This window comes from Malurus melanocephalus, unplaced genomic scaffold (genome assembly GCF_030028575.1).
Source record: "Malurus melanocephalus ecotype Western Australia unplaced genomic scaffold, MMel_1.1 scaffold_27, whole genome shotgun sequence".
NCBI classification, from domain to species: domain Eukaryota; kingdom Metazoa; phylum Chordata; class Aves; order Passeriformes; family Maluridae; genus Malurus; species Malurus melanocephalus.
In genome coordinates, this window is record NW_026623259.1 from 816,076 (window position 1) to 837,655 (window position 21,580).

The window sequence follows — 21,580 nt, forward strand, 5'->3', positions numbered from 1 at the left end:
CTCTATCATGTCTTCACTGGTTTTCACTTACACTTAGGCAGAGATGCCAAKATACGGACCAGACATGATTATTGGACTAGACACTATGAAACCATTAAACCTTGGTTGTCCTCATGCATGAGCAAAATTTGAACAAAATTTTTGAGGACTGCTGCACTGTTTCATATCTTTCTGAAATCACCGTACAAAATGAATTATGGATTTTTCTGCAGAAGTTATGCAATGACACTCATTTAAATTTTTACAGGCTACTATACAGCTGTTAGCTAATGAAGTACATATTCAGATTGCTGAATGTGGAGATAATAAGAAGTGCAATGTAGTTAGATGAGATTGCCCTACATTTGCCTTCAGGCACAGATGACTCGATTTCCTAAGTGGCAGGAGGACTGCAGGGCAGCCAGATTCCTGTGCCAAAAGCTGGTCCTGGTACAAAGTCCTTTAGGGGCTCCCCAGCCTGACAAAGTGAAAGATCTATTCAGGATTCCCTGCAAAATTCTGCTTTGTACTGATGGAATAATGAACCTTRGGCTAAAGAACTTCTGCAATAACCCAGAAGAGAAGGAACACCAAGTAAAAGCAAACCACTAAAAAAGAAAGCCATTCAGAAGATACCTACGACAGAGAAAATAATGGACTGGGAGAAATGATGAGAGAAGAACTAGAAGGTAGGACAGAGAACAATGCAGCAGAGCAAACYCCAGGCAGCACTGGTATGGATTACTGAGCAAGGTGTTCTGTACACCTAAAAAAYGCCCCAGTGCATCCTCAGGGAGCCTTCACTGCAAATTAGGCAAGTTCAGGTCATTTCATCCAGTGACTGAGATAGTAAGTCACTTTTACAATGGAGGTATTAAGCCTTTATATAGCAATTACCATTGTAAAAAAATACCTTTTCTATCAAAATCAAATGAGGACAAAAAATGGTGAAAGACACACACAGACACTAAAAGTTGGTATAATAACATATGGAAAGGATGAGAAAAAGAACAGAATAAAGTAGAGCAGAAAAAGGAAACTAGATTACATAAAGGAAAAACCTGCATCAGAAAAACAGCCCACAGTGGCTGACTATAAATTGTACTTTTAAATTCTCTGAAATCTGGTAAAAAACTGTCTCAAATACAGGATAAGATACATTAGAAGGTAGGGTCATTTCCAAGTTAGTTGGGATTGCTCAGAACTATGTTAGGCTGAGCTCTGAGTATCTCTGGGGCTGGAGGTCCCACAGCCCATCAGCAACCTGTTCCCATGAATCACCACTCTCACTGTGAAACTTCGTTTCTTAGCTCTGGATTAACTTTTCTTGTTTGAACTTGTATGTGTTGCTTCTTGTCTTTCTGCTGGGCCATTCTGGTGGATGACTCCCTCTTCCATACCACTTCCCTGCTGGGTGGTGGAAGACAGCAACTGGATCACCCCTTCACCCACCATAAGTCCTCTCCAAGTTGAACAAAACCAGCTTCCTCAGCATTTTGTCCTATATCACACATTCCAGTCCTCTACATATCCTAGTAATCCTTCACTGAACTCACTCCAGCTTGTCAGTGACAAGAAGTCATAAATACAGTATTGCTTCATACTATGCATTAATATATACCTGTCTATAAGGCACACTCATAATTTCCCAATACCAAAGCATTCACAGAATTACAAAATGGTCTGGGTTGGAAGAGAACTTCAAAGGTTATCCAGTTCCAACTTCAGTGCCATGGACAGGGATACCTTTCACTAGACCAAGTCACTTCAAGCTCCATCCAACCTGGTCTTGAACWCTTGGAAGGATGGTGCATACACAGCTTCTCTGGGCAACCTGTTCCAGTGCCTCACCACCATTATTGTAAAATAGTTTTTGCTTATGTGCTATCTAAATATACTTTCAGTTTGAAACTATTCATTTAAATAATGATGAACAAATCTCTACAACCCTGGAATGAAAGAAGGTAAATTATTATCCCCTTATCCAGAAAATATRTCTCAAAGAAGTTGGGAAATTTTGTTCAGAGTTACACAGCAAACACAGTACATGACTTCAACCCCCTTCTGCTCATTAAATGAAGTTGGTATTTTCARTTCAAATGTCAAATATTTCAGTGTTGGTGAGGATATAACTGATGTCCAAAATTCTCACATGCTATAATTTACAAAAAACTATTATTTTTTTCATGACATTCAATAAAAATGTTTGATTAGCTCCTTTGTAAGAAAGAGGATTACTTACTGCCTTCCCATGTACAGTGYAAGAGGTTCAATGCCCCCTCTACTCTTTTCCAGTGTTGAAGATGAAAGAAAGCATATGCTATTGCTTCACTGTCCCCTCTCTTCAGAATATGTTCAGGGGGCAGAATTAAGCTTTTCATTTCTAGTAGATACTGAAATAAAAATGCAGAGCATAATTATTGCAAAGTAATATAAAACACAGAAAGCTGCCTCCAATTCTATAATGCACACTGAAAGGTCTATTTCCCTGAAGTTCTTTCTATAATAAGTGTTTCATCAAATGTTTAACATCACCAAAAGCACTTGAAGACAACTCTGAATTATTCCCAAATACTAAGATGTGCTGTCAGATGGCTCTGCTCTTCAGCAGTAGTATGGGGGCTACAAAGAAATTAAAAATGAAACATCTCTCTTACTGAAGGAGATGAAAAAAAGGGCTCAAAGCAGAAAATGGAATTTAATTACAAGAGCATTTAACTTAAAAGTGCTTATAATAAAATGAAGAAGACTTTAAGCAGCTTGATGCACAAGATCTTTCTAAGAAAACACACAACACTCATAGTTTGCACACAGGTTGCTTTGCTGCATTGCCATTAACTGGTTGCTAGGTCTATAAATATGCAAGATTGACAGCCACCTAACCAGCTAATAACAAATAACAAAGTGAAAATATTACGAAATGTAATAAATGATTGATTTTTGCAGGGGGTGGGAGTAAAAGTAAGGGACTTTTAGGCTTGCTAYTTGAAATAGTTGTTAAATGTGTCATTAAAATAAAACGTACCACTGACTAAACCCACAAGCAATTTTCACAGAAAATATTCCCATATCTGGCTCCCCCCACCCAGCAGAAGCAGATGAAACACACAGAGGGTTCATGTCACAGGAGAAGATAGAGGCCACAGACATTCAAGCAGGTGATTTTTTTCTCCGTCCTCAATCCATGAACTAGAGTAACAGTYAACTGGGCAGACAGCTAACACCAGTTCATCAGACATCTCATCACTGGTGTTACTGCATTCCAGGTAGTGAAGGGGAAAGAAAGAGCAAAGGGGATAGATATACCCCATGTTGGCATCCTTTATAGGGAAAGGAGTAACAGACAGAAAACAGGCTGCTGAATCAGCTCCTGTTTGTCAGTTCTCCTGCTGCTCTTCCACAGCAGAGGAACACTGTCGCTCTCTTCCAGGATGCCCAAGAACAAATGTTCTCCCACCACTGTTCAAGTTAACACAAAAGGCAGCAGGTGAGTCAGGCCCTAGCACAAGGCTGGGAAAGGCAAGTTATGGCTAAACACTGGCAAAGAAGGAGASAGAGTGCAGCCCCTCCATTTCACCCTCTGCTCCAGCCTGGTCTGGAAGGAGGAGGACAGCAGGACTTAGGGACTGAAGCTGCCTAGCACAGGCACCCACGAGGARATAACCTGGTGTCTACCTTGCACAGCTCCTGATAAATGCTGGCTTTTGTGAACAGGATGTGCTGGTGCAGAGAAGGCAAAAGAAAGAAATGAGGACTGAAAATCAGCCTCGTGGAAAGGAAGAGAAAAGGGCAGAAGGAAATGAGCACCAACTGCAAGATGTGGTGAGGATGTCCTAGAGCTTGCACCCCTTTGCCAAGCAGGTAAAAGATCTGGAGAGCTCATGATCAACAGGGAACTGTCAACCCTGGGAAACAGATTCTTCAAAGAGGAGGGAAAATTCACATGTTTCTGATGTGGGTAACAGTATTAAAGGAGAAGAAACTGAATTAGCAGTGGGAGTAGCTGAGTGTGATACCTGGATTTTCCCTAAAGCCTTTCAGMTCAGAGAGCTGCAGAGCAGGTAGATTAATGGAGGAAGCTGCAATTTAGTAGGCAGTCCAGGGGATTAAGGGTGATAGAGAGAACAAAGAGCTGACAAGAGGGAGGGAGCTGCCAGGCTTACACAGATACAGCAAACATTCACTGCCTTAATGAATGCCTCACTCTTTTAAAAGCACACATTATACCTTGTAGAGCAGAATGGAATACAGCGGCAAGTGCTGCAGGTTTCTACTTGCTCTTTTAATTTAGACCATAACTCCTATTTCCATATATTGTGCAAAATTGAATGAGAAAGTAAGTTCTCAATATTCAAATATTTCAACCAAAGCAAAAAAAAATATAAACAAACCCAATGACATGTCACCATTTGTAGGGAAAAAAAAAACAGGAAGGAATGTCCCTTTTCTAGTAGAGTTATGAAGAAAACATGTTATTTTGATTCTTATGTACTGCTTGTTATCAGCAGCTAAAAAGAAATCAAGTGGAAATACCAGATGGAAGGATGTATCTTGACACTTGCAARCCAAGCTTAGTCCTCACTCAGTTATGTTCACTTTTCAGTCTGCATTTTTCTCAGCTTCAGAAGGAAATTATTTTTAAAAGCTCCTCAGATCAAAAATGTGAAACAGTCACCCCCCATTACTCTATCCACAGCTACTTTTCTGAAGAAAAAAGTCCACAACCTGGTACAGTGATATTCAAGAAGACCCCCACACACAGCTGATAGGTGGCTCAAGACTCATTTGTGACCCATAATTGTTTTTATTTTATGCATAAATGTCAGCCACACCTKTTGGGCATACAAACTGTTAATGAATTCATTCTGGAGTCATTTCCAGCAGGAATAGTGACTGTACACAGACCCAAAGAGACCTTGACTGGAACACTTTGTACAGTTCTCATCAGGCACTTTAAAAACAAAAAAAAGATTAAATTTCTCAAGTACAGAATAGAGCTAATCAAAGAAATGGCTTTAGGAGACAGCACTCAATGGCCTCCATCTACTTCTCTGAACATTAGTAAAGGGTACCAAAAAGCTACCTAGCTGTAAGTAGGGCTTGATTACTATGGAAGGAGAGATATGACTGTCCATGAAAATTAGGATGGTCTGATGTCCTAGAATATCATATCCATTGGTGCACTGTATTTTCAAGGAGAGTTCAGTGGGCAGAGGACACTGGAGTTCCTGGAGGTTTTGCTGGCAGGGCTCTGGGTCTACTTGTAGGTAGCATAGCCAAGGGCAGCCACTTTTATGGCAACTGCAGGCTGCTGGTCCCAGATCTTTCAGAGGCAGGACTGAGGCCCAGCAACCTGCTGGGTTTCTAGCAGGTTGTCTGTGAAATCAACACAGTCCCCTTGAAACATTCTGTATCGGACAAGCAGATGAATTCCAGTCCAAAGAAATTAAATAATAATAAAAATATTTCTTTAAAAAACATCCAATGAGCTGCAGTCCTCATGCTGCCCCTATAATGTGTGCATTACAGTCCTGCAGACTACTGGATGCAACAAACATTTCCAGCTCTTGGTAAGAACCAGCCAAAGACATCTGATTGTAGTTTCCAACAAGCTGCTACTGCACTTAATCAGGTGCAGTCTTCAGCCAACAAAGACTTTGGGTGAGAATCTGTTCGTATCTCAAAATTCCCAAAGGCCTTATTCCAGAGCACAGTGCTTGTCACAGGACTAACAGGGACACAAAATCCAATYGTACCACTGAAATTTGCACTAGTAACCTACATCTCTTGAAAGACTCCCTCTTAACTAACTCTTGATACAYGGGCATCCACTCAGACTGAACCACAACCTTCACCATCTAAGTAATAAAACTTCTCAAGTTTATCAATCCTTTGAACACACAAGGAAGAGGGGAGCCCTCTTTTATCCTCACAGAGCTCTGAAGCCCTAGCACTGGTCCATCCAGAGGGAGATCCAGGCTAAACAAGAAACCTAGCTAGGAATTCATGGAGGAAATCTAGATGGTACGACTGACATATCTCCAGCTGCATTTGTTTTTCCAGAAAAAATGAWGACGTTTAACCAGAACAAGAAATAGAATGCTGTCCCCATATGGGCTTATCATATTCCATTAAAAAATGAACCACCTCAGAAAAAAAACAGCCTAGAAAATTTCAGCCAGAATGATCTCTTCACTCTTGTGGCCAGTGACAGGACTGGTGTTGAACACTGGAACAGGCTCCCCAGGGAAGTGGCCACAGCACCAAGCCTGACAGAGTTCTAGAAGCTTTTGGACAATGCCCTCAGGCACATGGTGTCACTCTTGGGGACAGTGCTGTGCAGGGCCAGGAGCTGGACTTAATGATCCTTGTGGGYCCCTTCCAACCCTGGCATTTTCTCTGACTTGATGACCCAGCTTCAGCGAAGTTAGAAGTGAATACTGGAGCTGCGCAATGATTTCTGCCATCATGAGATGGCTCAATTAGCCTTTTGCCACTGTACTGTTCTGCCTTCGATTTTTTTGGGTTGTCTTTTTTCAGCTTTTTCTCATCTCTCCCTTCTCTCCATTTAGCCTAACCTWTTTTGTCAAAGACCTACATTTAGGAGTTACAAGTGTAACAGTAATTTTCATGTGCTTGAACAGAGGGCCTCATGGCCAGTTACACAACATTGTGATAGTTACAGCTCACCTACAGCCATTCTGTACACATACAGGAATGTCTTTTAATGAGCATTTGGAGAATGACAATGCACCTTGTATACATGAAGTGCAACAGAGTGKAATATATATTTCCCTTCCTTAAATTGATTGAGTATATGTTATTTATTCACAATATTGACAGCTCTCTGGCTCCTAATTCTTCTCTGCTGGGAGTGCTTTTAGCATTCCACATTACTTCAGTGACCTTTTATAAAATAAATCAACCTAACTTAGGCAGGTTTCCTACTTCTCCTCAATTGTGCAATTCAACGCTGAAATTACAACTCAGGTCASAAATAGGCAACAGTCACTCCTGCACCTGTGACAGCATCCCTCCAGGCCAGAATATGAGAATTTAACATTGTTTGAATAGAAAATCTCCTCCTCCCAGTGGGATGAACAGCATATGCTTAAAAAAGTTCCAAAATACTGGTTTCTACATGCCCAGTGAAGCCACTTTTAGGTCACCTTACAAATTCTCCTTGCATTCATGATAATTAAGAAGATATGATAATTTGCTGGAAATATAAAAACAAATCACTGTCTCACTGAAGAGTTAAAAACTCTCTCAAACATATCTCAAATAGTTTCTCTGTAATATCATGGGGTGTGTGGAACAGATTAATTTCCCATCTGGTCTACGAATTTGTTTGCATTATTTGTTTCTATTAGCAACTACAACTTACTAGAAACCACACAAGCATACAGGCAGACACAGTTCTTATTAAAGAAAATCAAAATAAATAAGAAGAAAATTAAAAGGGATGCAACGGAGAACAGATGACTCTTTAAAACCATTTAAGTCAATAGTTTGTTACCTTCTTTTAAGGGACTGTTTATAGACAAAAGTGGCATTTCTTAAAGTAATGTCAATATTTAAGTTGTCTGATTKAATGTATCATACTTTAGCAGAGACTCTCTTCAACTGAGTTCCTGGCTTACATACCAAACCCATAAAACTGTGCAAGACATACTTCTGACTCACTTTTCACAATCAGATATATGGACCATCATCTGTTTTCTCTTTAAAGAATACCTCTACTCTCATACATCAYAGAAAGGATGGGGGTGCTTTTCAGGAGGAGTTTGAATGAAGGGAGGGAGCTCTGTAAATCACTTCAGGAAGGGTGTTCCACAACTGAGAAATGTCCCAGAGACAGCTGTGGTAGCTTATCAGCATTAGCTTTTAATAGTCCCATTACATACAAGTAGGGAAGCCCCTAACATATATAAATAATACTGATGAAGTTGTGAGACTATACATACACCTCTTTCCCCAGCCACTCCACAAATTATGTACTCTCCATGACACAGTATGTACATACAAACCCCTCTGGAATTACAGCTACAGTGGCAGTACAACCCTTTTTGTTCAACTCATCAATTTTTGTGTAGCACATTAAATAATTTGTCACGTTTGTAATTTATTTCTTCCTCAGTCTGGACAAAAGGTTCYTCAATGTTTAAATCCTAAAGAAGCCTGAAGACACATTAGTTTTGTGGCCCTGTTAGATTGCTTGTGACAATGCTTGCTAAAACTTATTACCATTTCATTAAAAACAAATGGTATCTGACTTTAATTACAACTGAGTGGAAATTGAAATATTATATCCACATAGTGTGTAAAATTATAACCAAAAACATGCTTTCACATCTTAATATCCTTTAGCTAACAGCAGAAGGAATGAGTGTGAAATCAGCACTGCTGTAATTACTCTGTATTAGACTATTCTGTTTTAATGTTAAAATATGAACTAGAAGAACCTCTGGAGTCTGCTCTTATTACCTTGTTATTCTGGTAATTTATGTTTCACAAAGGTTTTCAATTTCAGAATGTCAGACTTTGAAAAACAGAGGGTATCAATTAACAATATGAACTTAAGGAGGAAGAAGACTGGAATTTCTTTAAATCAAAAGTACAGAAAATAATATAGAATCTGCATTTCACATGTGGGCATACTTGTCAGAGAGGAAATTCAGCCTCTCATTGATCAGCCACCYAACCAGAAGCTGGCTAGTAAGAAGGTCACAAACTATGAACTGAAGTACTGATCTACAAGAAAAGCAGGATCTTGGGAGGTCTGAAAGTGCAGAGGTTATGGAGCAAATGCCACAACTTACAGTAAAGTGGATTTTGAGAAGAAAGTCAAACCAAAGAACATCAAGGTCTTAAGTATAAACAGAAACAGAAAGCAAAACAGGTAGTAAATGAAGACAGTGTCAGTTTCACAGCAGTGCAGAGCCTGGAGACAACAGCAGGATGGACATTAAGAGCATGAACAATAGTAAAAACCTGTGCAGCCAACTATCTCTGCCCCTGAACAGTGAAAAAACCTGTCCCAGACATAGCCAGACTAGCAAAACTGACCTAAAGCAAAAAGATCCCCTCTCAGAGTAACTGATGAGAGACATAAATGCAAAACCATTCCTTTAAAGAGCATGGAAACACTGTGTGTTAATATGGCAATGTTAGTATGCAAACTATTAAAGGAGATTTTGATGGAAACAACTATCAAAAGCATGGAGATAAGTGAGGAAAATGGAACAGCCTCCCAAGGATTGCTAAACTAGTGCYTTTCCTTGGCAAGATCTCTAACTGGATTTCATTTAAAAAGGTTCACCCAGAACAGGACTGGGCTAGAGTTAAATGGGCAGCTGGGCAGAAGAGAAATACCAGTGGCTGTGTTGTTGCAAGAACCACTGGGATGGAAGAAAGTAAACAGGAACGGCCTGGAATCAAGTTYTATTTAATATATAATTTTCATTTTATAGTATGGCCCAAAAATAGAACATTACCTAATAATACAAAAGGACTTATTTCACCTGAACTTTGTTGTCTAAAAATCAGGCTTTTACTGGAAAAGAGTTGCTCCTTTCATAGTCAATGTAGAAACATTGAGGAGGAAAACTCTGTCTAAAGATGTCTAAGATAGTTCATTCTTTCCACTACCTGCAGAGGAAATCTAGAAGATTTTCTTAAGCACACAGCCTAATTTTCAGACAGCTACCCTATGCTATTTAGTCATTGGCATAACAGACAAAGCCCACAGAGAAGACATTTAATTCCTGCAGTGCATGAGAATTAGCTTTATGCAATCCATGTGCATATATGGAAGAGGGTTTGGGTTTATTCTGACCACACTTGGTGTTCAACTGTACCTAATGAACAGGCTCCCTACATTAACATGTCCCAGTTTTCTGCTGCTTACTTTCAAAGGGCACTACTAGCCCAAAGATTTGTGGGGTTAAGTTCAGGGGTCAAAACCTTCCAGTGGCCAAAAAGCATTTGCCATTAGCCTTTAGCAACCTCTCAGCAACATTCTTACTGCTGAGATACAAACCCAGGAGAGCAGGTATGGGAATTAGAACATAAATACGTTCGTTTTACTTTGTAGTTCTCATCAGTTTTTCATCTCTGAGCTTTGCATTCTCAGAACTTAATGACAGGTTGCTGCATAAGGAATTTTTAATGCAACTTATATGAAGCACACCATGAACTACAAAAATAGGTTCTTTTGTACAGCATGCCAAAACCACATTCTTACATATAATCATCAAAACAAATAAAATATACTACTTTGAACTAGAAGATCTTTAATGACTATTTTGCAAACAATAATCTATCTTTATGCATGGTCTGCCTGCAGCACAGCATTTGGTGCAATCCACTTCAGCTAAAATTTCAAGTTGCACAGTCCTGAATGCGACACAGCGAACAAAAGAAGTGTGCATATTGTCAGCGTCTTTCCCTTTCCATTGTTTGCTCTTTTCCACAGCATCACTTATTATTCTAACACAAAAATCAGGAGTTATATTCTCAGCAGTGTTAGAGCTACAACAGTGTTTTCTCAATACTCACTTTTGGCACATGTGGATTAAATTCTACTGCTCTGTGAATAGCTTCTACTGCATTCATCTCTGCAGTACTCAGCCCTCGCCTTGAGGCAGCCTCTGGAGAAAATCTGCAAAAGCAAAGAAACAAACACATKAGGTCAGAAATGCTAGTAAGAAAAAGACAGAAAAAGAATCTAGAACACGGGCCCATGTAACCAATCTGAGTAATTTTCCTATGYTCTCCAAACTTCCATAGCAAGTGGAAACTCTGAGTGATCTATTACAACAAGGCCAATGAAAATCCCAGCAGAAGCGGAAAGCATGTTTGTATCTAGTAATGGCAGAAAGTCAGTTCAAACAGTCCCTTCTCTGTCACTAATCTAAATTTGCTCTAGGTACCTTTCTAGGGGCATATTCAAGGCTGAAGTTGCAGAAAAAAAAAAAAAAAAAAAAAAAAAAAAGGAAAAAAAACAATGCCAAATTATTGTTGGAGGGTTTCTATTAAAAACAGGTTTGTGGAAGTTTTAGGGAGGTTCCCAACCCAATGCCCCTGGGTCAGGTTGGGATGGAAGCACGATGCAGCAGCAGTAGCAGGTGSTCTACTGGCTGCAGCACCTTTGAGGGTAGCATGCCCAAACTGTGGGCAAATCATCTGCCCCAGTGAATAAAAACCAGACCATGCAATCTCTTTCTCACCTCACACCCCACGGCTAACTCCAGAGCTGTACTTGGCAGGCAGACACCACAGGGAAAGCTGTGACAACCTTAGCCCTGCCCTCCCAAGCTGGAGTCGCTGTGTAGGGAGGAAAGATGTTGCAGTAGGTACTGGCGATCTACAGGATAAAAAGAATGAAAGAAAATTACTTAGATCTTGATGTGTACATACACTTTAAAAGCAAAAACTGTCAGGATGTCAGTCAAGAAAATGGCTTTCCCCTCCACTTGCTTTAGGGGGCATTCGACCCTCAGGTGCACAGACACAACTCTGCCTGGGATTTGTGTGAAGGCATCTGAGAGCAGAATCGGGATTTTTGAGCTCCATCTCACAAGGAGCTGAGCACCCTTTCAGAGCAGCCAGTGCTCTCAAGTCCACAGGCATCAAAACAGATGTGCTCAKCACCTTGGAAGGTTGAGACCCAAGAGAAAAACAYAAAAGGAATGAACAGATCTTTGTGTCTCTAAAAATATGAACRTCATCTACCTCTCAGCATCCCTGACATAATAATGCTAAATCCACCTGCCACTAATTAATTAGATGAGCAGTCATCTCACAGCATTTGTTAAATGACATTGTTACCAGTGCATCCACACTTAGTTTTTACCTTTCTGTGGTCAGGTTTACAGAAAGTTGAAGAGCTTCAGCCACACAACCCTTTTACTTCACTATACCATCTGAGAAGCCAAAGCTCACTCAGACAGTATACAWAAAACTGAAACAAAAAATGAATTTGTGCTATTTCTCTTCTTTTCTTCTTCTTTAGTATGTGAGGTGCAATGTTTGATCACTACAAATTTTGTATGTATAATTTTATCAATTTACCGCAGGTTTTAATTTTCCTGCTAAACCAGCAGAGTGTTAGGGTGTGGGCTCAGCTACAACAAATCTTAGGTTAAATCTGRAATTTTGCTGGACAGTGGTTCTTACACACTTACTTGTCAGAGACAGCTCTGGCTTTGAGCAATGCAGCTGTGTAACATATCGTTGCTGATTTTGGTAAACTTATATCTGTTGAAAAGAAAGGAAAACAGTAAACATTCGAAAACTTACAAGTGTGCAGAAAGAAAAGTGTTTGACAATTAGGAGTAAGCATGATGTACACAAAATTACTATGTGAACTCAGAATACTTTCTCATCTTGGGACTTATGCTGCCACATCACAAAGATTTTAAAATTTCTGATATATAAGCCTGATATAAAGGCTTTAAAATGTTTGTTAATGACTACTGGAACTGCTATTTAAACAGCAACTGGGCTCATTAGAGAACTAATGCAAAGAGTGACATGATAGAGATATAATGAAAGAATTCATTACTCCACACATAAACATATAGGTAACTTGGAATATCTGAATTTTTCCACTGTTAACAAAATATTTAAGTAATAGCTGAGGGCTATCKTACTCACTCTACATGTTTTTACTGAGAAGCAGTTGTCTAGTATTAGTATGTGGCAGCTATACAAGTTAAGACAACTATTCAAGTAATAATGGATTTGACTTGCAAGCAACCAACCAGTAGATTTACTGAAGTTAAAGATCAGCAATAAAACAAGGTGTTTTGACTCTTAAGAAAATATTAGACCAAAACACACATTCATCAGACACTCTCTGGCCRTTTTATCCTGTTCTAGAGACACACAGGAACCATAAACCTGACTTAACCCATTAGTTACCTTAATTTATACCTGTTTTCTACCAGCAAATTGGCACAATATATTCAAAAGGTAGAGAGAAATACTGCTTAACAGACTTGTGATACTTGTTCCCACTGCTACAGGGAATTGACTTCCACATTTGTAATCTCATGGTGTTGCCCCTGGAGACATCCTGTGTAAGGCTAAGAGTTGGACCCAATGATTTCTGGGGGTCCCTTCCAACTCAGCTTATTCTGCAATTCTGGGATTCTGTCTACCAATCTAGATCTTCTATCAATCTACCCAACAGACACATATAGTGACTGAAATATTCCAGAATTAACCAATTAAAGATTACAGCTAAATGGGAAAAAAAAAGCCCAAAAACCCACAACAAACCAAATCTGCTAAGAGTTGTATTCTGCAAACCCTTCTGCACATTGTGATAACTTCCTATAGCAAACAGCAAATACAGCACAGCAAACACAAGGCACTGAAGTAGGTCCACTGTAGAAGCTAATCTGACTATTGTTCTAAGAAACCATCTATCCCTTGGCTTGTCATTAAACTTGATTAGAAAGACAAAATTACCATAATAACTTGATTACTTCAGGATTAAGAGACACTTTTTATTTTCTAAACTCATGTGCCTTGCATGATAAGGCTCCAAAACAGAGTTAAAGAGGACAAGCAAGTTGTACCTCAGCAGTCACCACCCTTCACTYATTAACCAAGCAACCAGGCACAATGTTGTTCTGTCAGACAGAAAACATAGCCASAATGACTGAGGCACTTTGAAAAGGCTTCCTGTTAAATCCTATTATTTTTTTATGYACTTGCACTTCTAGTGTGAGATGTGCAGATCCAATTGGAGGCATCCCCATAACATACTGCAATTATAATTTCACTGGAGTATGTAACTGTAGCAACTAACGTAATTAAAATCAACAGCATGCAAAGTAGTTTCATGATAGATATGTAATTACACCACTAAGAGAAGACAGCTACAGACACAGGCATGAGCACATCTTCAATGACAGGAAGAGAAAACATTTCTAGTAACATTGAATAACCCTCTTTATCCCAAGTTTTCCTTAATGTGAGGAGTTAAAAGTTATTTCCAGTRAACAGAAAGGTCTTTAAAATATATTAAAACAAAACACTATCTTCTAGTAGGTGTCTAGAAACATCTGTGCATATAGATTGCAAGAGGATTCACAATGGCCAGCTGGCATCTGTAAGGAAGGGAAACGTGGTGAGGTGAGGTAAGGCTCAGATAGACCACGTGTATCTGTGGGAGAAATGGGATTTCTCAACTATCAAATCTGGTCACCCACAGTCAAGAACAACAAAAGCAAACCGAAGGATTGGACAGCTWTTGTATCAAACCAAATGAAACAAGACTGAGAGAAGACACAACTGTTTCCTATGCAGACCCACATGGAACACCAGGAAAGGAGAAGGGTTGCTTAGGTAAAGGACAACGCTGGCACAAGCATAAAGCATTCAGAATTAAATTTAGGCTGGAGATTAAAAGGTTTTTATGAAGTGAATTTTTGGGGCAGATTCCCAGGTAGAATAGTGGGGCAAACAAACCAGCTAATTCTACGACGGAGCTGGCTCAGCTCATGGAAGGGGCAGTACCATGCAAGGAATGCAACAGCAGGGGCCTTGATTCACCCAGGAGGCCTCTTTCAGTACTGTGCTTCGGAGAGAGCAGCACTTATTTGAGGGTAATACTTGCAGAGCCCCAGCAGTGGAAGAAATAGATAGAAATGTTCATGTTTATCACAGAATCACAGAGTGGCTGGGGTTGGAAGTGAGCCCTGGACATCATCTAGTCCAACTGAGACAGCCCTAGTAGGTCCATGTCTGCTTGCTTTGAAAAGTGTTTTTGTTTTTGTCTGCTACATATTAGACCAYAGGAACTTGGTCCCGCTATATGCTGGTCTATGACTATAGTACTTTAAAATCCTCATATAATTTAGGATTCATCTCTAAAACTGCACCCTCACATTTTAGWGAAAAGCATAAACAATTATGTCTGGTAACAACTTGAATTTAGCAAGGGAATCATTTCCAAACTAGCCCTAGGAGATGCGTACTCTGTCAGGAACCAAAGTGAAGTTTTAAAAAATGACTGTGTCCAGTTCTGTGGGYAATCTGGCAAAATATCTTCACATACACTGTTTCCCACCCTCCTGTGATTMCTTGTGGAGCTCCCACAATGTACTGAAAGATGTGACTGCTATTCTGTTGTCAAATCCATCAGGATATTTTTGCAGAATAAGAACTGATGTGTCAATCTAAAAAAGGCTCTCCTTCTTTCTTACTGCTTGTATCTTTAAAAAGAAYACAAAAATCTAGACTTAATTTATGAGACTTTTCTTTCCATAAACCCCAGTCAGGTATGGGGAGGGTTGCCACAACTATTTCTGCTGTAAACAACACGGATATGTGTTAAATCAGAGCCAAAAATATTTTCAGAATTCAACAGTATTTAGGTCATCCTCACTCTATTGACAGACASTGAACTCTGAAACCATAATGATGTAGCTCAGCAACAGTGCATGCTGTTCCACTAATGAGACCCTTTTTCCATGAATACTGAGTATGGACATCAGCTCTGTTGCCAGGTACATAACATAAACACAATTTAACACATGGCTTTTGGTAAAGCAGTGCATCTGCTTGCAGAGGCTGAGGTTTCACATGATGTGGTCCAACATTTTAGCCCAGGGTGGGAGCAGGCTGCTCGAGGAAATAATTTGTTCATATGTTATCAAAATACAGTAAATCAGGTTTGGTCTTCATAAAAAAAAAAAAAAAAAAGTGGAGTGGGACCAACAGAAACTGCAGATAAGAAAGCATAAATGAGTTCAGTGTTTTATATTCCAATAAATCTTACAACATATGAAGCTGATGAGTTCTAAAATGAGCTGAGACTCCCTGAGACAGGCCTTCTGAGACTCATGAMCTGTAAGGGTTATACTGGCAAASCCTGTGTTTGCTGAGTCCTCGTGCATACCTAGTGCATATATATCATACTCAAAGCATGAAACAGCCAAAGTAAGAGCTTTATTTTTAAAAGTCTCATTTGTTCTGACTCTATCAGATGCTTTTGAGAAAATGAAACACACCTTCAAGTTTTATCAACTTCCATGACATAAAGTGCTACCATGGTATTGTTTAAAATCAGGGATCAATGCTTCAGCATGCCAAAGTAGAGCTTGCATTGGACTTTATCTTGAGATTCAAGAAGGCATAGCTTGACACCCTGTTCTGTCATAGCTCAGCTATTTCCCACCACTATTACTTCATAACTACATTGAAGACTAGAAGATGCCAATATCCTATGATGCCTGGAGAACAAAATCCAGCATTTTTACTTGCTTTTCAACATGGCAAACTAAAGAACRTAAGTATCTCTCCCCGTGTCACAGGATTTACTGAAACACAAGGAGCTACTAGAAAGACTCTGATGTTACGCTTTACTGCCAATTTCTTCAATCACATTAAGAACAACCAAGATATCTCCCAGAGTCATTATTGCTAGGCAGCACTCAAGGGCCTGGATGACACCTTGATCTCTGCTTAGAATGATTTGACTCCAAAAAGAGTTGAAAACATTCCAGACTGGACTGGTAGCAGTGATTATCACTAATGTTGTGATAATCACTAATGCCTGTAATCAGCTGCTTATTTATCTTTTTTATGATAAGCCTCATCTCCAGCACAGYCTTCCGCAGGAGTCTGAAATTTGGCAGGATGATATGTTAATACCAAGCCAATGGACTGTTATGAACCTCATTTAAATTTATCTTAACTTCCTAAGTTATAAGATATTAGAAGAAAGCAGTTAGCACATACATATTTGATCCATGCAGGCTATGATCCCATTTTTAGCTATATCATTATATAATATTCCTTTCATAAACTCCCTTGCCATATCCAGTGCATGGAATGAGACTTTTCTAAGGATGAATGAGGACAGTGTAGTAGCACAACAGGAAACCAACAGCTGCAGATTCCTTGATTCACTTGATGCAGAACTTGGAATGTGGCTACTGAGTAAGCCAGGGGTGGCAGCAAGAGGAGGAAGAGTGGCAYTGTGCAGACTGATGAATGCTGCCCTAAAGAACTGGGTTGTATTCCTGTTTCAAGTTTTACACAATACAAGGAAAACCCATCTGATTTGAGCTAAATAAATAATAAATAATAAACAATGAAAGTATGCTAGTTAGTGTTTTCCCTCTGTGTTTCTGAAACTCTGGTGTCTTGAATTCAAGTTCAAAGAGCTAGAGCTGCAGCAGCTGTGATTTGAACATGAAGGGTTGCAATGCTGCACAAACCAATGTTTACTGAAAACCAAAAAAGATCAATACAAAAAGTTCACATAGTTTTCTGAGCTTTCCAAGTCTTCCCTTTCCAAGTAAGACATGAAGTCTGCCACTCATTACACTGATATGAAGTTGAATCAATGTTTGTAATGCACTTGTATGCTACTAAGTTAACATTCACAGGAAAATCCACAGGGRAGCTGATAATCTTTTTTTCAGAACAGGTTTGAATAGCATGCAACAAAAAGTCTGCAGAACCTAAACAGTCATTCTTTGAACATCAACAGAAAGCAAAGAAAACACAGAGGAGTTGCTAGTGAGTGCCATCACCCTATACAACGATGTTAGCATGGGCTGGAAGAAAAAATGCACAATATTTAATCTCTGGATAAATGTGTAAGGGCATGTATGAAGCTCATGCCAATCAATTTAATTACCATGTTTCCTAAATTTTAAGAGTTTGATTTAAATATATTTCTTCTGTGTACATTACCTAGAGAAAATACAAACACATATTTGAACTCACCATCATACTTTGCTAAGACTGCCTGGACATCTGCATATGCTTGTAGCTCCAACAAAGCCTCTAGCAGATTTTCATGGATGTTGAACATGCTGAGCAGAGGAAACTCCTTCATCARCTACAATCAATAATATATGAAAGGGTTAGATCATTAAAATGGAGAAGGGTTTCTTGTTCAAAATGCATTGAAATAGCCAACACCAAGTTAAAATTTCTCAGTTCTCCTTGCTCTTAGTTCTTTCCCAGAGTTCACTATTATCTCAGAAATTTCTGAGCTCATAATGGATGCTAGGTCAGGTTCTGATCAAGACATGCTTGCACAGGATGTAATTAGTCAAATCAAACATCCCAGCTATCTGAACACGTAACTCTCCTTCAATGAACAGGCTGCTTCAAAGTGAAAAAGAGTTTGTGTTCTGGGAAAGAATCTTCAACAGTGCAACTCCCGTATATCAGTAATAAGTAATCCAGCACCTCTTTGATGTATTAGTGGAAAAAACAGAAAGCACATTGAAAAATCACAATAACATCAAATGAGAGAAGCTTACATATATGCAACCATATTATCAAGTATATACCAGGATTTGTAACGGTAAATATTTTAGAACACAATTGCAACTGCGGCCAATAAAAAAAAATTAAAAAGAGAAAGAAAGGAAGAAAGAAAAGGCAGCAACAACAGGAAAGATAAAGCTTATGCAAATCAAAYACTATAAATAAGGAATTCATCTTGTATGACAAACTGAATGAAATGTAGAGTTTAAATAATCTAGTAATTTCACATTTAAGTGCCTTTACTTTATGAACTAAGCCTTTGAGAGAAAMCAGGGATTTGGTTTTAGATATAATCAGTTTCAATATCTGCAYAGATTTGAATGACTGAAGCTGATACTCTATTGCATCTCTTTTTTAAAGTCACACTTACAAGAAGCATCCATGCTTTTTACTGCAGAATTGATTAAACAGTATTTTTTGCTGTCTGAGTGATTCTCTAAAGAACTGAAGTGTTAAAAGATCCTTGCTTCCTTGTGTTCCCTTTATGGTTGTTTAACTGCCTACATGATGTAGATTCAGCACAAAAAGGTCCCTGACAGTGAAAAACCAGGGTAGCTGATATTACCACTGTTTTTCAGGAACTTGCAGGGAAACACTAAAATTTACAATCTCTCTGATAGGGTTTATGAGAACAGAAATACGATAACAAGCCAAGTAAAGAATATGATTTAAGGTCAGCCTTGCTCTATTTGAAAATAATAAGCCAGACCTGAAAACTCTGACACTTAACAAACCTCCCTCTGAAGATGTAAACAGAAAAACTGATGAGAACCAGCAAATATTAATCTTGCAAACAGGTAAGATAAACAAAAGTAAGAAGGATTGAAACAAGAGGAATGGATATTCACCAAGAACTTCAGAAAATGAGAAACAGGTAATACACTAGAGGTTCTTTGCTCTGTTTAGAAAGAGACCTTAACAGGTAAACAGAGAAGCAAAGCACAGAGAATTTCTTTCTTGTGCAATTGTCTGGCATAAGTTAATATAAGAACTATTCTGACCTCAAGAATTAAGATCTAAATTTGTCCGTCTGCATTGATTTTGCTGCAGTTAGAGGCTTWTTAGAAGATGAAAGGCAAGGATGACAGTGTTTTGTTTAATTGATTATATAAATTTCTGGTGAGAATCAGGATCACTGAGAGAGCAACTGAAAGAGGTCACTGAACGTTTCATGCTAATGGCATGGGGATGGTCATAAACTCAGTTTCATTGGTAGAAGYTGAACTTGTGAAAAAACACAAACAAAACTGCAGTTTGCAGGCTTTTCTCCTCCATTAAAAAAAAAATGGACYGCAGATTTTGATGATCATCTAGGTTAAGTGGAAGGATTTGAGAATAAAATAAAAACTTTAATTCATTGCTCATGAAGAAAAGTAAGTGCAGCTGAAAACTGACATAGTTGGATTCATTAGTTAAAGATCCATCACAGAGCCTACTTCTCTTCATTCTTGTCCTTACTCACCATTAGATTTTYAAAAGAGGAAGCTACTATTTGGCAGGAAAGAGCATGACAGAATCTGGCTCCACATAAATGTGATTTAAAGTWCAGAATGAACATCTTGAGAAGAAACCCTTCTAAGGGATTAAGAAAGATTATCCCTGCTCATTGAGAATGAATAATGGCTGGCAAACTAACATTCCCTCCAYCAGTGAAGAAAAGGGAAGAGCTGCAGCTAGTTACAGATGTACTCTGGMCAGTAACAACTCCTGCTCTGGTTCTCTGCCTCTCAATGACATCACTCACTGATTTTTTTTTTCTATTTTAATTAGGTTCTGTCAGAGTGATAAACCCTGCCTCAGACAGCAGAGGAATAAAGGTCACTGTCTGGACCGCCAGACCTCCAAACTGACAAGTGTTAATAAAGGTTTCATCTGGGAAAGGTTGAGTGTTAAAAAGTCCAACCCAGTAATATTGAACTCAGTTAATATTGCACCCTCAAAAGTAAAACACCTCTAAGTGGCCACTCAGCTATCTGAACACTGACTGTGCATAAATGATAAGTGGCCACTCAGCTATCTGAACACTGACTGTGCATAAATGACAACATGTTTACTANAAAAAAAAAAAAAAAAAAAAAAAAAAAAAGACATGAACTCATTTCTCTGTCATATCTGGATGCAGAGTATCTAGTTTACGCTGCAAATAATTTCCAGCCACAGTAAAAATGTGTTTATTGAGAAACTTGCCAGAAATTAAAGCCACTTGGATGGAAGAATATTATGACAGATCATCTTTCAGGACTCCTAGTGAAAGCAAACATTGGGGAAGAAAAAAACTGCCACACAGGTCTGGTGACTGGTCAGGGCAGGCCACGTTCTGGGTCATGCTGAGGAGGGATGGAGAGAAGCCTGAGCTTGCTCCCCTCCCTAGCAGCTGGAGAGGGAGCTGGCTCATACTYCACACAGAGATGCAAAGATGGGCACATTATCCCCAAATATAAGAGGAGAAACACACGCTCGAGTTCCCCAGACCCGTACGGCATTGAGCTCTAATCTGGCCTCCAGTTTAAGCGGCACAGACATCCCTTTGCACCCAAAGATTTATTTTCTACAAAGTTACAGACCAATATTTGCCAAATCATTTGGGTTATAAATTTTAATTATTTTTACTTCTTGACTGTAACATGAGAAATACTGTGAGTGGCAAGCACTGCACTTCAAGACAAGTTAAAGGCTCTCCTATCATCTTTTTCCACACCTTCAGACYTCAATACACAGGCCATCAAATTCAGCACTCAAGATTTCTCCAGCCACAGAACCACTACAGCATTTTACATATATACTACTTAGGACTAAAAATGCCATTGTAAAATTCCAGCCAGTTGGTTTCTTGGCTGGCATTAAAGAGAAGTGTTCCACTGAGCTGTGTGAAAAGAGAAACCACAAGGCTACAAATGTATTACCTCCTTATAACATGAGGATATTCAAATGGCTCTTGAAAATACCATGCTCAATCTAGGTTCAAAAGGATTTTACTTTGAATTTGTATTCACCAAAATTTCTAGCAATCAAATTCAGACCTGGAGCTGGTTTAGCAGATATTCTTTTCYAATTCCACTGTGCGTTTGAGGGGAAATAGATAGACGTGTAGAAAATGGAGCTGCTTTTCTTTGAAAGATTCATTAGGCTTACAGCAAATACATAGAAAAGGTAACTTCTGCAGATGATTAAGTTTTAATTTTTTAAATAAACAGTATTTTGGGAGTATAAATTTGCAGAAAAATTCTGCAAGTAATTTCAACACTTAATAAGATATCTGAACACTAGTCCTGGAAGCACCCTATTCCCAATTCAT

General features: G+C 39.0%; 1 protein-coding gene across 3 annotated transcripts in view; it reads right to left on the reverse strand.

Moving 5' to 3' along the window:
- The window catches only part of ST7 (suppression of tumorigenicity 7), a 129,850-nt gene that overhangs the window by 7,605 nt on the left and 100,665 nt on the right, over positions 1–21,580 (reverse strand). For 2 of the 3 annotated variants that reach the window (XM_057390480.1, XM_057390479.1), the window contains exons 9-12: positions 17,734–17,848; positions 12,168–12,240; positions 10,540–10,642; positions 2,222–2,372 (exon numbers count right to left, since the gene is read on the reverse strand). In XM_057390480.1, coding sequence (XP_057246463.1) covers positions 2,222–2,372; positions 10,540–10,642; positions 12,168–12,240; positions 17,734–17,848 — 442 coding nt within the window. Of the gene's footprint in view, positions 1–2,221; positions 2,373–10,539; positions 10,643–11,210; positions 11,348–12,167; positions 12,241–17,733; positions 17,849–21,580 lie in introns of those variants that run through there. The other variant, XM_057390481.1, reaches the window with a different exon arrangement.